This window comes from Euleptes europaea, chromosome 1 (genome assembly GCF_029931775.1).
Source record: "Euleptes europaea isolate rEulEur1 chromosome 1, rEulEur1.hap1, whole genome shotgun sequence".
NCBI lineage: Eukaryota > Metazoa > Chordata > Lepidosauria > Squamata > Sphaerodactylidae > Euleptes > Euleptes europaea.
The window spans coordinates 3096523-3111194 of record NC_079312.1 but is presented as its reverse complement, the minus strand read 5'-3'; the positions used below and the strand labels follow the sequence as shown (position 1 = coordinate 3111194).

Here is a 14672-nt window from a genome sequence, read left to right as displayed (position 1 = left end):
TTCCTACACGGTCCTTTCCCATGTCTTGCAGTGCCTATCCTTACCATTTGGCAAGCCAACACAAAACAACAAAAATATTTCTTAATTTCTGGGAAGCTCTTTTTCTTTGGAGCTGTTGTTTCCAAATATCTGTCCTGTTTGACCAAAACAAGACAACAGAAAAGGATGTTAGGGCTCCTTCCTTATGTGTTACATTGTCTTTAGATCTATAGCACATCCTTTTCTCTATTTCTTTCTCTCTTTTGCTCCAATTACTTTAAAGACTATTTTTACTATAAATTAATTTATACCTTTCGTCTTATCTCCTGAGACTCAGTTATATTGTTCTGTTGTAATGGGCTTATGACTCCTCAAAGTGGTAACTTGTTCTAACAGAATCGGAAACAAAGCCCTAACAAGCTCCCTTTTTCCTGAGCTCCATACTCACATTACCAGGCCCTTCGGCAGGGTGGGGAGTGAAGGGCCCTATTTCCTTTGTGATGATATCGAGACTTCATGACTTTAATCACGTGTGTATGTCAATCTAACCACGGTTTCACAGCCCGGATAACCTACAAGAACCAATGAACTCTGACCGTGAAAGCCTTCGACAATATCCTCATTCTTGGTTGGCAACTTCAAATGTACTTAATGGTAGTATAACAGGAAGCCCTTGTAAAGAACAGAAACTAGTGGGGCGTGTTAGTATTTCCCTATGATCCATCAAAGTAGAAAATGGATACTTCTCTTTATGTGCATGGTAATGGAATGCTAACCTGTATTCGCGGTCACAGGCATGGAACAGGTTAGAACTCCTGCTCCCCCCCCCATTAGATTTAATTATATTTTAAACACTGTTTAGGCTGTGGGTGGTTGTCATATTGGTGGGACATCTAATATCGCTTTGTAAACACTACTTTGCTACCGTAGACATTAAGCTTCATACTATATGACAAATGAAATAATATTTTCCAAAAATGTCAATTAAATCAGTTTCAATGATCCTAGTCCTTTCATCCAGCACCACTACATTATCAGTCATAGTTCTCTCAGAACTCTCTCAGCCCCCCCCCCCCCCCCACCTCACAAGGTGGCTGTTGCGGGGAAAGGAAGGGATTGTGGCTGAAAGCCGCTTTGAGAAAAGCGGGGTATAAAAACCAACTCTTTTTCCAATTCCACAAATGTATGCATGTATAGAAGTTACAAAATTGGACACATGTTTGGATCACGTGGGGGCAATGGGGCTTCTCGGCAGCCCTGCCTGACTCCTGGGGTGGCAAAAGAAAAGCAGGAGCTCTGTTAAGCTTACATGGCAGGCACAGATGTAAGCAGTTGCGGACAGATCTCCGCGAGGGGTTGGATTTTCTCCAAGAAGTGTTCATTTCCCTATCCAGCGCTGAATTCATTATGAAGAATTATTTAATTTGCACCCGATCAAGAGATGTGCTCTAAACTCAGCTCTTGGAGAGTTGAAGCCTCATAAGCTGAATTCTGCTGCAGAATCAATCCCCCATTAGCACAAGGAAATATTATTTGTCAGAAATTAGATATTTGGCCAAAAATTAGATATTTGGCCAGCAGAACAAACAGAGAACGTTTTGGAGTTACTGGTTTTATTTAAACTAAAGCATAACTTTTTTTATTAGGCAAGAACTTGAGAAATATAAACAGGTGCAAATTAATCCTACAAGTACAGAAAAATGCATGCAATAAAAATAGGTCTTGTAACATTTCTCAAACTTAGCTAAATATAGAAGCATTAGAGTTCTCTAAGATTAAGACAAATGACATTTTCCTCTGATTGGCAGAATGCTATGAAAAATAGGAAGCTTGGCACACAAGACATTCACCCAATGTAAAATCTTCACTAACTGAAAGCCACCAGCCTGATTAGACCTAAACGGCACTTTTTACACAAGGCTTGAGAAAGTATTCATGAGATGGCTATGGCCTTCTACCTTGCTCAGAATGAGCTCATAAGTACGTGTTGAGTGATCATTTGTATCTGTGCTGTTATCACTTATTATGATAGCCAATCAGATACTTAGAAGTAGTCACATTATTGTGAGAATCAACTTTAGAGAATGATCAGATAAATTTTAAGTATAAATATACATGGTTGTGAAAAGCAAATCAGATTTCTTTGAATTGAATCTCAGGATGCAGAGGTTGAATAGTCATTTATTGTCCAGGTCACAATCCCTTGCCTATTTGCCTTCTGCCAGGCAGGGTGTGACCTGGACACTCAGCCAGGGTTGCTATCTTAGGAAAGTCCAGAGATTTGAGGGCAGTACTTAGAGAAGGCCGTGTTTAGGGAGGGAAAGGAACTCACATGGGATGAGATACCTTAGGGTCTGCCATTTGGTCTTTGTTGTCTGGACATCAGGCGTAATGCCGTAAGAACTCCAGGCCCCACCTTGAGGTTGGCAACCATATGGAACTCATATGTGCGGTGCAATGGAGTGCCACAGACATCACAGGCCTCCCACTCACTAAGAATTTCCTCTCTGTCCTCAAGCACTGAAAAGGAGGGGGGTCAAAAGGTTGCAGTAGAGTAGGTGTCAGCTACACCCCTTTCTACAACTCTGAGGGATGTCAGCAGGAGCCCCTCTCTGGTTAGTGAGCATTGGTATGGACTCTGGCACATTCACTGGGCAATCTGGGACTTGCAGAGAGGCACTTGGCCCCCTTCCCCCACAGAACGTCCAACAGGGGTGAAACATCGAGGCCGACAGTGTAGCTGGGCTGTGAGTTCCGGTTCTCAAAATTTGGCGGTTAATCTCTGAAACCTTTTATATGATAATACAAATTATGGAACATATTACACTGCTTTACTGCTTTGTAATTTCATAAGCCAGTTTATACATCCTTCTATACTCCCAAGTATTTCTATGGTTTCTCTCCTGTGTGAATTCTTTGATGGGACAAGAAGTTTTGATTGTGACGGAAGCTTTTCCCACATTCCATGCATTTATATGGTTTCTCTCCCGTATGAATTCTTTGATGGACAGTAAAGTGTACTCTTTTTCTGAAGCTGCTTCCACACACCAGGCATTTATATGGTTTCTCTCCTGTATGAATTCTTTGATGGACAGTAAGGTGTGATCTCTGATTGAAGCTTTTCCCACACTCCAGGCATATATATGATTTCACCCCTGTGTGAATTCTTTGATGGACAGTAAGTTGTCCACTATCAGTGAAGCTTTTTCCACACTCCAGGCATTCATGTGGTTTCTCCCCTGTGTGACTTCTTTGATGGATAGTTAGGCTGTCTTTCCGACTGAAGCATTTCCCACACTCCAGGCATTTATGTGGTTTCTCCCCTGTGTGAATTCTTTGATGGGAATACAAGCTTTTCCTGTGACCGAAGCTTTTCCCACATGCCATGCATTTATATGGTTTCTCTCCTGTGTGAATTCTTTGATGGGCAGTAAGGTGTCCATTATCACTGAAGCTTTTTCCACACTCCAGGCATTCATATGGTTTCTCCCCTGTGTGAATTCTTTGATGGATAGTACGGTGTGAACTCCGACTGAAGCTTTTTCCACACTCCAGGCATTCATATGGTTTCTTCCCTGTGTGAATTCTTTGATGGGAAGACAAACTATTAGTGCGAATGAAGCTTTTCCCACACTCCAAACATTTATACGGTTTCTCCCTGGTGTGAATTCTCTGATGGGAAGACAAGCTTGTAGTGTGACTGAAGCTTTTCCCACACTCCAGGCATTCACATGGTTTCTCCCCTGTGTGAATTCTTTGATGGATAGTTAGGCTGTCTTTCCGACTGAAGCATTTCCCACACTCCAGGCATTTATGTGGTTTCTCCCCTGTGTGAATTCTTTGATGGGAATACAAGCTTTTCCTGTGACTGAAGCTTTTTCCACACTTCAGACATTTATATGGTTTCTCTTCTGTGTGAATTCTTTGATGGGCAGTAAGGTGTGAACTCCAGCTGAAGCTTTTTCCACACTCCAGGCATTCATACGGTTTCTTCCCTGTGTGACTTCTTTGATGGGAAGACAAGCTTTTAGTGTGACTGAAGCTTTTCCCACACTCCAAGCATTCATATGTTTTCTTACTTTTGTGAATTCTTTGATGGACAGTAACACTTCCCTTGTGCTTAAAGCTTTTTCCGCACTCCAGGCATTCATATGGTTTCTCTCCTGTGTGAATTCTTTGATGGGGAATTAGACTGTCTCTCCGGCTGAAGCTTTTTCCACATTCTAGACATTTGTATGGTTTCTCACCTGTATGAATTCTTTTATGAGAAGTAAGGCGTCCACTCTCACTGAAACATTTCCCACACTCCAGGCATTTATATGGTTTCTCCCCTGAGTGAATTCTTTGATGGGAAGCAAGGTGTCCACTGTGACTAAAGCTTTTCCCACATTCTGAGCATTTGTATGGTTTCTCACCGGTATGAATTCTTTGATGGACGCTAAGGTGGCCACTTTTACTAGAGCTGATTCCACATTCTAGGCATTTACATGGTTTCTCCTTATTAAGTCTTTGATGGGAAGTAAGATTGTCATCTTTGATGGGAAGTAAGATTTTTCCACACACTAGCCACTTACATGGGTTCTCCTCCTCATGAATTCTTTGCTGGGAAATAAGGTGTGCACTCCAATTGAAACTTTTCTCACATTCCAAGTACTGATATGGTTTCTCACCTGTGTGAATCCTTTGATGGGAAGTTTGTATATCTTTTCGCCTAAAGCTTTTTCCATACTCCAGGTATTTACATATTTTCTTTCGGTCATAGGTGTTCCACTGAATATTAACAATGTCCCTACTTGCAGGGTGCTTATTCTTATTCTGTCCTTTGTAGATTTTTGGCATTAAAGAGTCATCCCCCTGAAAAAGACCAGATGTATTTCTCCCTTGATATGGATACCTTCCCTGTTCATCTGTTGACTCCCACACGTCTCCTGCTGAAAGAGAGAGAAACCTGATGTGATGATGACCACTCAGATGAGTAAGGTACCTGGGGTGATTTTTATCTGTACAACGAACCTAGAACCCAACAAAACCATTCCTCTAATAAAAGCTCTAAGATAGCTAGATCTTGTGCAGTAAATAGTTATTAACCATTTGTTACCGAATAGGCAAGAAATTGATTTAACTTAAATAGTTCATTTGGGATAAGGCCTACCCCAGGGGCCTTCCCAAAACAGAGGCAGCGGTTCAAACCTTCAACATGAGAAGGGGTCACCTCAGGCCAAGTTGAGAGAGGACTGACAGATTCTGCTATCTCAAGAATAGATAATTCCCAAGAAATAATGAACAGTTTCTTAAAACATGACTCCCAGACTTCTGACTGAATACAAATCAAAATGCTATCATGGGCTCCAATGCCCCATTTAATAATAACCCAGAATGTCGAATTATCATTGGATTTAATGGCCAGATTTAGGTGCCTACATTTCCAGCATAAGTTTTCTTTCTTCTCACGCTTTATTAAACCTCAATAGTATGGTATAGGTTGCTATGGCTTATGCAGTAACTTGCTTGGCCAGTTGTAATATTCCAGGTTTGTTATCTGGGAAGACAGTTGCCTTCAGAGATCCTTCTGGACACTAAATGGTGAAGAAATACATAGAGAGGCATAACCATTTCACCTCTCAAGTCCTCTCTTCCTCACACATTGACATCAGCAAACAGAGTAGCCCCAGCACCTGTTAATCATTTCCCCCTAAATTATTGAGGTTGGGGACTCACAGCTCTGTTCACACCCTGCCACCATTTATTCATACCCTCAAAATATGTATACAGACCAAGATATTAGCCTCTGGGTATGGTTTGAAATGTTCATCAATCCAATTTTGTCTAGCTTTCCAGACAGAGATAGATATAGCCACACTACTTTGTTATTAGATGATCGTTTCAAAGATATTACCTATGAGGTCGCGAGATTATGTGCCAGGGCATGTGTAATAACGCAGAAGAAGCTGTCATAATGTCTTTCATGTTAAACAGATCATTTTATCAAGTGTTGTTGTAACTAAATTTTCGATTTACTTGATCAAATATTAGACATTTTAAAATTATTTATGATATTTCTTTTTGTGTAAGCTGGTCATTGACCGTAATAAATAAATGATAATGATGATGACCAAGATATTAGCCTTTGGGTATGGTTTGAAGGTACTGTAACACTGAAGGAAGTAAGGTAGATATTACGGAGTTTTTTCCATTGAGTTTTCGAACTGTTTCCCCATTCCAGCATTTGGGATCTTTGGTTACAAATGCTTTTCTTTCCAGTGAGCTTTCAACTGCTCTTCACCACACCTTCACTCAGCCAGACAACTCTTAATTCTCCCACTGCTCTCTAACTGCCCACTTAACAGCTCTTTTCCAACTGTCTCTCCCTAACAATCGGTCAGAGGCGGAACATAACCTGTCAACTGCTTTCTGAGGTCGAGCAACTTGAGACCAACGCCGGCAGCATAAACCCCTCATTCCCAGTGGCAAAAAGGGCCTGTAGGGGTCATTTTACCATAGTTTCCCCCACCAGGGCCAAAATGACCCATCCTCAGAAGGGCACCGCACCATTTAGAAATATAACTCACATCCTCTGATGTTGAGAGGCTGCTCAGCAGGATACTACGATCAAGAGTGTCATAGGCCGCTGAGAGATCCAGCAGAACTAGCACGGTAACATTCCCCATCTAGTTATCAATAGAGGTCAACAAATGAGGCGACCAAAGCAGTTTCCGTTCCAAATCCTGGCCTGAAGCCAGATTAAAAAGAATGGAAGATTGGAGACTGGCCGAATGTTTTCAAACATGGTAGGGCATGGGGTGGATTAAAAAAAAAAAGTCCAGTCTAGATGTCACATTAGCTCCAGCGCCCTTTGTTTTAGCAATTAAAAACAGAAACAAAGCAGGAATGGGAAAAAACTAAAGGGTGAAGCGTATATTGAAAAAGAGAAGCTGGGTATGTTTAGCCTGAAGAGGAGAAGACTGAGAGGTGATATGACAACCATCTTCAAGTACTTGAGGGGCTGTCATATAGAGGATGGTGCTGGGTTGTTTTCTGCTGCCCCTGGAGGTTGGACCAGAACCAACAGGTTGAAATTAAATCAAAAGAGTTTCCGTCTAGACATTAGGAAGAGTTTTCTAACAGAGCGGTTCCTCAGTGGAACAGGCTTCCTTGGGAGGTGGTGAGCTCTCCTTCCTTGGAGATTTTTAAGCAGAGGCTAGATCGCCATCTGTCAGCAATGCTGATTCTATGACCTTAGGCAGATCATGAGAGGAAGGGCATCTTGGCCATCTTCTGGGCATGGAGTAGAGGTCACTAGGGCTGTGCAGGGGGCTGGACTAAATGACCCTGATGGTCCCTTTTAACTCTATGATTCTATGCCAGTCAATTAACTCTCCAATTCACCTTGAGCTGCACAAAGAGGGGCAACTGCTAATCTTACATCAACTCCAAAGAGAGCTCCTGCCTCCCACAAGAGCCAGCAGTTCATATGCCCCCCTTCCCTGCCCCACTGCAGGATCTGCTGCCCCCCCCCCCGACTAAAACCCCCTCTGCCCATTTCTTGGGGGGTTAAATCAGTTTCCTAGCTGGCTGCTCCATACAGCAATCAATCAGCTGTTGTCCAGAAGAGACGAATCCTGGCTAGGTTTTCAAACATGCAGGGAAACCTGGGATTTCCTCTGTAAGAGACTGGATTTTAGATTGCACACTCTATTTGTCTGAGCCTGACAATCATTTACAACTCTGCTCTGTGCTTGATGGGAGGAGGGAAGTGTTTGCACTAGAGTTCAAGTATTAGCTGTAAAGCACGTGGCTTTGCTCTGCAAGGACAATATCCCAGGATCACGGCTTGGAGTCTCCAGTTAAAAGGATCTCAGGAGAAACGGGTGGGAAACACCCTTGCCAGAGAGAAGACTTGGCTGGGCTTTGCAGAAGTGATTTGACTTTGGAGAAGGAAGGTCACCTATTTTCACCGGTTCAAGATCTACAAGGCACCATTTCAGCATTCATACCTCATCCAAGCCTGGTTGTCCACTGTGTAAACATATTTATGGACTTGATGGGCCTTGGTCTGATCCAGCATGGCTTTTCTTAGGTGCTTAGGTTCTTATGAGGACAAACTCAACTTGTGAGGATTAAAAAGGCCACAGAAATCCACCAGCCCTTGGAAAGAAGTGCAGGCCCAAGACAAATATCTAAGCAGCTACCTGCCAGTCCATCCTCTTCATCAGAGGTCAGGAGAAACAGGTCTTCCTCCTCTTCCAGCCAGGATATGAGGTCAGGTTTGTCAATCTTGGGTCCTTTTATCAAAGAAAAAAACACAATTGTAAGTATTCTTTGTGCACATAAATTCAGCATTTCAATCTTTTGGGGTAGGTTTCATATGTTGGGAGTGGGGAAACAAACCCGGTTCTCTAGATTAGAATCCGCCGCTCTTAACCACTACACCACACTGGCTTTGCCTCTCCAGAACTCTGTCCCTCCACATACAAAACCGGCAACTAATGGGGTGGGGTGGAATACAGTATGTGGCCAAGAATCTTCCATCTGCCACTGGTAGGTCTCTGCTTACTCCTTCCTCAGGTCTGATTGAAATGCGAGCGGAGAACAAAAAAAGGTCGCAGAGAAGTCACCAGAGGTCCCTCCACACCTGCATCTCAGCCCAGGACCAGCAAGGCCGAGACTGGAGAGAAGCCCCTCCTTCTACTGCCTCACCTTCTCCTGACCAGGCATCCCTTGGCACCTCTTCTGATGCCCTCTCATGTGGTCCAGACACAGGACTGCCAGGCAAGGGTTCCCCTCCTTGCAAAGGGAGCCCAGGACCCTCCCACATCACAGGAAGGATCATAGAGGACAGCAGAGATCAGCCTTTGGGCCCAGGAGGACTGACTGAGCACGTCCTTCCTCTTCAGGAACTTCCTCCCTGCAAGATGGAGACCGCTCAGCAGAAAAAGATCCTCACCCACAGAGGTCACATTCCCAAAATTCTCCAGCATGACTTCCTTGTACAGAGCTCTCTGGGAAGGGCGCAGCAGGGCCCACTCCTCCAGGGTGAAGTACACAGCCACCTCCTCAAAGGACACCACGCTCTGCAAGAAGAGGGGAGCATTTCTTTACATGAGTAGAAAGCTGGTCAAGGGGAGGGGGAACATACAGTCAATTAATGCTAGAAGAGCAGCACAAACAAGAGAAGATCCCCCCCCCAGTACATTTGGTTCCCCCCTTCCCAGTCTTGGTTGGCTGTTTCTTGTGGCCAGAGATGTCCATATGGAAAAGGGAGGACCCAACTGTTTCTGTGGGATATTCTTGAGCCAGTATTCTTTCACAGTCCTTGCTTGGGCCTCTCTGCGGAGGCCATTCTGGACAGGCTGGTTGCCACTTTCCTGCCTCCTCAGTGGGCCACGAGAGCCAAGGGCAAGAAGCCCCCTCCTCTGAGCCTTCCCACAGAGTAGCAAGCTTCCCTGCCCTCCACCACACATCGCCTCAGGGACACCCCCTTACCTGAGCCAGCTGCATGGCATCTCTACTCCCTTCACTACACACAGGAGATGGTGGAGAAAGCATCTGGGGTATCTTTCCGTTGTTGCCTGGGAGAGAGAGGAATAAAGAGTGTGGGAAACCTGTTTTCCTAGACACATTTTCTGTGCCAATCCCTGGAGGGTACCTCTATCCAGGCTGGATTTCATGGCACAATATAAAAAACTGGAATTGATCAATGAAGAATAAATGAATATTGACCCCAAGCCTCTCTCTTGCTCAAACAGCCACTCTCCAGGGAGGGGGAAGTCCATCTCCCCTCTTTGAAATGCTTCCTCCCCAACTCTGCAAATCCATTCTGGGGGGATGAATTCCTGGCCCTGCCTGCAGCTGCACTGTTCCCTCCTCCCATGAAGGAAGCCAAAATCTTTCTGCTTGCCCCACCTCCTAGTTTACGGGGAATGAGGAAGCAGAGTCCTGAGACGATAGGATGGACTAAGACCCCAAGATCCTTTTCACACACACTACTTGTCTGAACAGTAGTGTGTGTGAAAAGGATCTTGGGGTCTTAGTGGACCAAACACTGAACATGAGTCAGCAGTCTGATGTGGTAGCTAAAAAGGCAAATGCGGTCTTGGGCTGCATCAACAGAAGTATAGTGTCCAGATCACACGAAGTGATGGTATCACTTTACTCCGCTCTGGTTAGACCTCAACTAGAGCACTGTGTTCAGTTTTGGGCACCCCAATTTAAGAAAGATGTAGACAAGCTGGAACGTATCCAGAGGAGGGCAACAAAGATGGTGAGGGGTCTGGAGACCAAGTCGTATGAGGAAAGGTTGAAGGAGCTGGTTATGTTTAGCCTGAAGAGGGGATATGATAACCATGTTCAAGTACTTGAGGGGCTGTCATATAGAGGATGGTGCTGAGTTGTTTTCTGTGGCCCAAGAAGGTCGGACCAGAACCAAAGGTTGAAATTAAATCAAAAGAGTTTCCGTCTAGACATTAGGAAGAATTTTCTAACAGTTAAAGCGGTTCCTCAGTGGAACAGGCTTCCTCGGGAGGTGGTAAGCTCTTTTTCCCTGGAGGTTTTTAAGAAGAGGTTGGATGGCCATCTGTCAGCAATGCTGATTCTGTGACCTTAGGCAGATGATGAGAGGGAAGGCATCTTGGCCATCTTCTGGTCACTAGGGGTGTGGGGGGGGGATAGATGTGAATTTCCTGCATTGTGCAGGGGGTTGGACTTGATGACCCTGGTGGTCCCTTCCAACTCTATGATTCTATGACTCTGTGATTCAGGGCTGCAAATGGGTGAGGCCAGGTAGGAATGAAAGTCTCCCTGCATTGAGAAAACTAGGGAAGGTTTCTGCCGTCTGTGCCAGCCATTATGCTTTTCTGTTGCAGGGAGATTTTCAGAGGGAAAACATGTTCCTGCACCCGCAGTCTCAAGTGAATCCTCCCCCAGGCTCCCAGCAGTGCCCGGCCCCCTCCCAACATGCAACTGGGGCTTTTTTCGCTGGTTTATTAAATCAGCAATCAAATATCATAACCTGAATCAGTTTGCAAAACCTGAGCAAGGCTGCTAATGATATGAGGTTTTGGAGGTGATTAATTCATAGGGTCGGCAGAAGTCAGAAGCGACTTGGCGTCACTTATGCACACATAGTCTGATAGGCTGGGGTCCCCAATGTGGTTCCCATGGGTGCCATCATGCCCACTAACTCCTTTTCTGGCACCCACAAAATGTTTTTAGAAAGGGGGGGGGCAAGGTAAGGCTTTTGTCCAGCAAGGATTCTGATTGACTACTGGAGATTTGATTGACGGTGCAGATTTTTTTAAAATGTTGCTTTGGCAGCAGCTGCCACCACAGCACAAGGATCTGCACTGTGTTCCTCAAGTCAAGCTGTTGGCTCCGCCTCCTGCGGCAGCCCTTTTGTGGATGCTGCCACCACGCCGGGTCAAAATTCCTGGAGGCTCAAGAAGGTTGGGGACCCCTGCGATGGACGCCTGGTGGGATGGATACAACAATATTCAACTGCTGGTTAGAACACACACAAAAATACCTCTACCACACCTTTCCTTGGCAGGGGCCAAAAAATTGGCAGCCATCTGGGGGGTGGGCAATGGAATTGGAAAAGGCAGCCATGTGGCTTGGGTGCGAAATTCAGCACCCCAACTTTGGGAAAGATTGCAGAAAAGCCAAAGGAAACTCCAGGAGGAGCTGCAACACTCCACAGTATTGGGAATGGGGGGGGGGGGGAGCAGGAACAAAAATACACGTCCCTGAAACCTCAAGCCCAGAGCAAACTGTAAAAAGTCTCGGACTCCCCTTCCTCTTGCCTCTCTTGCCTCAAAGCGCCTCTGGAACCTCAGGCCACTTGAGCCCGACCAACTTCCCAAGGCGCCGGGTTCGGATCTGCCCTCCGGCCCATGCGGGGACCTCGTGGCTCTGCACAAAGCAGGGGGGGGCTCCCTGGGGCAGAAGGAGGGAGGCTGGGGGGGATTGGAGGCTTTTTCTCTCCCCCCTTCTTCTCCCCTCCTTTCTCTCCGGTTTAGGTCTTGCATTGAAGCCCCCAACCCATCATCCCCCCCCCCCAAAAAAGAAAGCCCTTCCTTTTTGTGCTCACCGGACCCCTCCAAGCCATCCAAGCGGCAGGCCAGGAAAGACAAAGGCGGCTCCTGCGAGGGGGAGGGGAGAGGAAAGGGCTTCCCCCGTGTCCCCCCCCCCTCCCATGTGACCCTGTACGTTTGCCCCCGCCTCTCAGTCTTTAACCCTTCGAGGTCCTGTCCGCTCTGCAAGAGACCGGGCCCTGGCAGGGAGCATCTCTGGCCAAAGGAAATGCTCCTTCAGCCTTTCCTCGCAGGTCTCCAGACCCCTCCCCACCTTGGCTGCCCTCCTCCGGACACGTCCCAGCTGGTCTCTGCATTGAATGCGGGGGGTGGGAGTGGGGGGGGTTTCCTTTGGCCAGGTGCTCTCTGCCAGTGCCCGCTCTCTCGCCTGGGTCTCTTGCAGAGCGGACAGGACCTCGAAGGGTTAAAGACTGAGAGGCGGGGGCAATCCTACAGGGTCACATGGGAGGGGGGGACACGGGGGAAGCCCTTTCCTCTCCCCTCCCCCTCGCAGGAGCCGCCTTTGTCGCTTGAATGGCTCGGAGGGGTCCGGTGAGCACAAAAAGGAAGGGCTTTCTTTTTTGGGGGGGGGGGAATGATGGGTTGGGGGCTTCAATGCAAGACCTAAACCGGAGAGAAAGGAGGGGAGAAGAAGGGGGGAGAGAAAAAGCCTCCAATTCCCCCCCCCAGCCTCCCTCCTTCTGCCCCAGGGAGCCCCCCCCCCGCTTTGTGCAGAGCCACGAGGTCCCCGCATGGGCCGGAGGGCAGGATCCGAACCCGGCACCTTGGGAAGTTGGTCGGGCTCAAGTGGCCTGAGGTTCCAGAGGCGCTTTGAGGCAGGAGGAGGGGGAGTTTGAGACTTTTTACAGTTTGCTCTGGGCTTGAGGTTTCAGGGACGGGTATTTTTGTTCCTGCTTCCCTCCCCCCCCCCCCTTCCCAATGCTGTGGAGTGTTGCAGCTCCTCCTGGAGCTCCTTTGGCTTTTCTGCAATCTTTCCCAAAGCTGTGGTGCTGAATTTCGCACCCAAGCCACATGGCTGCCTTTTCCAATTCCATTGCCCCCCCCAGATGGCTGCCAATTTTGTTTCCCCTGCCATGGAAAGGTGTGGTAAGGATATTTTTTTTGGTGCTCTCTTTCTTTCCCCTGCCATGGAAAGGCGTGGTAAAGGTATTTTTTGGGTGCTCTAACCAGTAGTTGAATATGGTTGTGTCCGTCCCACCAGGCGTCCATCGCAGGGGTCCCCAACCTTCTTGAGCCTCCAGGAATTCTGACCCGGCCTGGTGGCAGCATCCACAAAAGGGCTGCCGCAGGAGGCGGAGCCAACCAGAAAACGATTGCCACAGCTTGACTTCAGGAACACAGTGCAGATCCTTGTGCTGTGGTGGCAGCTGCTGCCAGAGCAACATTTTTAAAAATCTGCACCGCCAATCAAATCTCCAGTAGTCAATCAGAATCCTTGCTGGACAAAAGCCTTACCTTGCCCCCCCCTTTCTAAAAACATTTTGTGGGTGCCAGAAAAGGTGTTAGTGGGTATGATGGCACCCACGGGCACCACGCTGGGGACCGCTAGTCTATTGGGTTGTGTGTGTGTGCAAGTGCTGCCAAGTTGTTTCTGACGATCATATGGATTAATGACCTCCAAAACCTCTTATCATTAGCAGCCTTGCTCAGGTCTTGCAAAGTGAACCAGGTGATACTGATACAAAGGTATACAATTGCTGATTATATAAGCCAGTGAAAAAAGCCCCAGTAGCATGTTGGGAGGGGGATGGCCACGGCTGGGGGGGTGGGGTCTAGGGGAGGTAGAAGGCAGGGAAAAGGCCTTGGATGGTTTTCCCACTTCTTTGCTGGGAATGCGTGAAGGGGAGTTTTCCCTCCAAGCCCCTATAGCTTATGAACCACAGTTCCTTCTTCAGGGTCAGCAGAGAAAAGACACAGTCCTTGTCTGGTAGGTGTATATGACTGAGTCTCAGCTGGTCCACATATCCCGGCAGAAGAGCTGGCAGAGGCCTGAGGGGTTGGAATGGAGTGAAGGGCATGAATTTTGGCATTTTTCTCCTGCTTTTCCATGCCCTGATTCAAGGCAGCTTCTCTTGAGACTGTGGGTGCAGGAACATGTTTTCCCTCTGTGAAAATCTGCCTGCATTGGAAAAACATAACGGCCAGCACAGGCAAAGAAGGTAGGAACCGTTTCCTTGGAGGGCTACCTTTCCCAGTGCGGGGGGACATTCAGTCCTAGCTGGCCTCTCCTATCTGCAGCCCTGAGTCATGCAGTTTATCCAGTCCTCTCAGAGCTGTGCTGCTTCATTCTCAGCATATGTAGGAGGTGTTGTGGGTCTTGGCTTCCCTCATAAGAGAAGGGGAAAGTGTGGCCACAGGCAGGGCCAGGAATTCATCCCCCTGAATAGATTGCAGACTTGGGGAGGAAGGACCTCTTCCTGCCTAGAGAGTGGTCGTCTGAGCAGAGAGAGGTTTGGGGCCAATATTCATTTATCCTTCATTGATCAAGTCCAGTTTCTTATATTGGGTCCCCAAGCCAGCCTGGATAGATGTTCTCTCCAGGGACTGGCACAGAAAAGGGGTCTAGAAAAACAGGTTTCCCACCCTCTTCCTTCCTCTCCCTCC

The 14672-nt window shown here is 47.1% G+C and overlaps 1 protein-coding gene across 1 annotated transcript; it reads right to left on the bottom strand.

The window, feature by feature from the left end:
* Window positions 1-2868: 2868 nt before the first annotated feature.
* On the bottom strand, window positions 2869-13277 carry LOC130493419 (zinc finger protein 501-like). The gene is made up of 5 exons (XM_056867155.1): window positions 13236-13277; window positions 12065-12116; window positions 9463-9548; window positions 4131-4308; window positions 2869-3794 (listed from the first exon to the last, which is right to left on the bottom strand). The coding sequence occupies exons 1-5, from the start codon at window positions 13275-13277 to the stop codon at window positions 2869-2871; spliced, it is 1284 nt and encodes a 427-aa protein (XP_056723133.1).
* Window positions 13278-14672: the final 1395 nt, after the last annotated feature.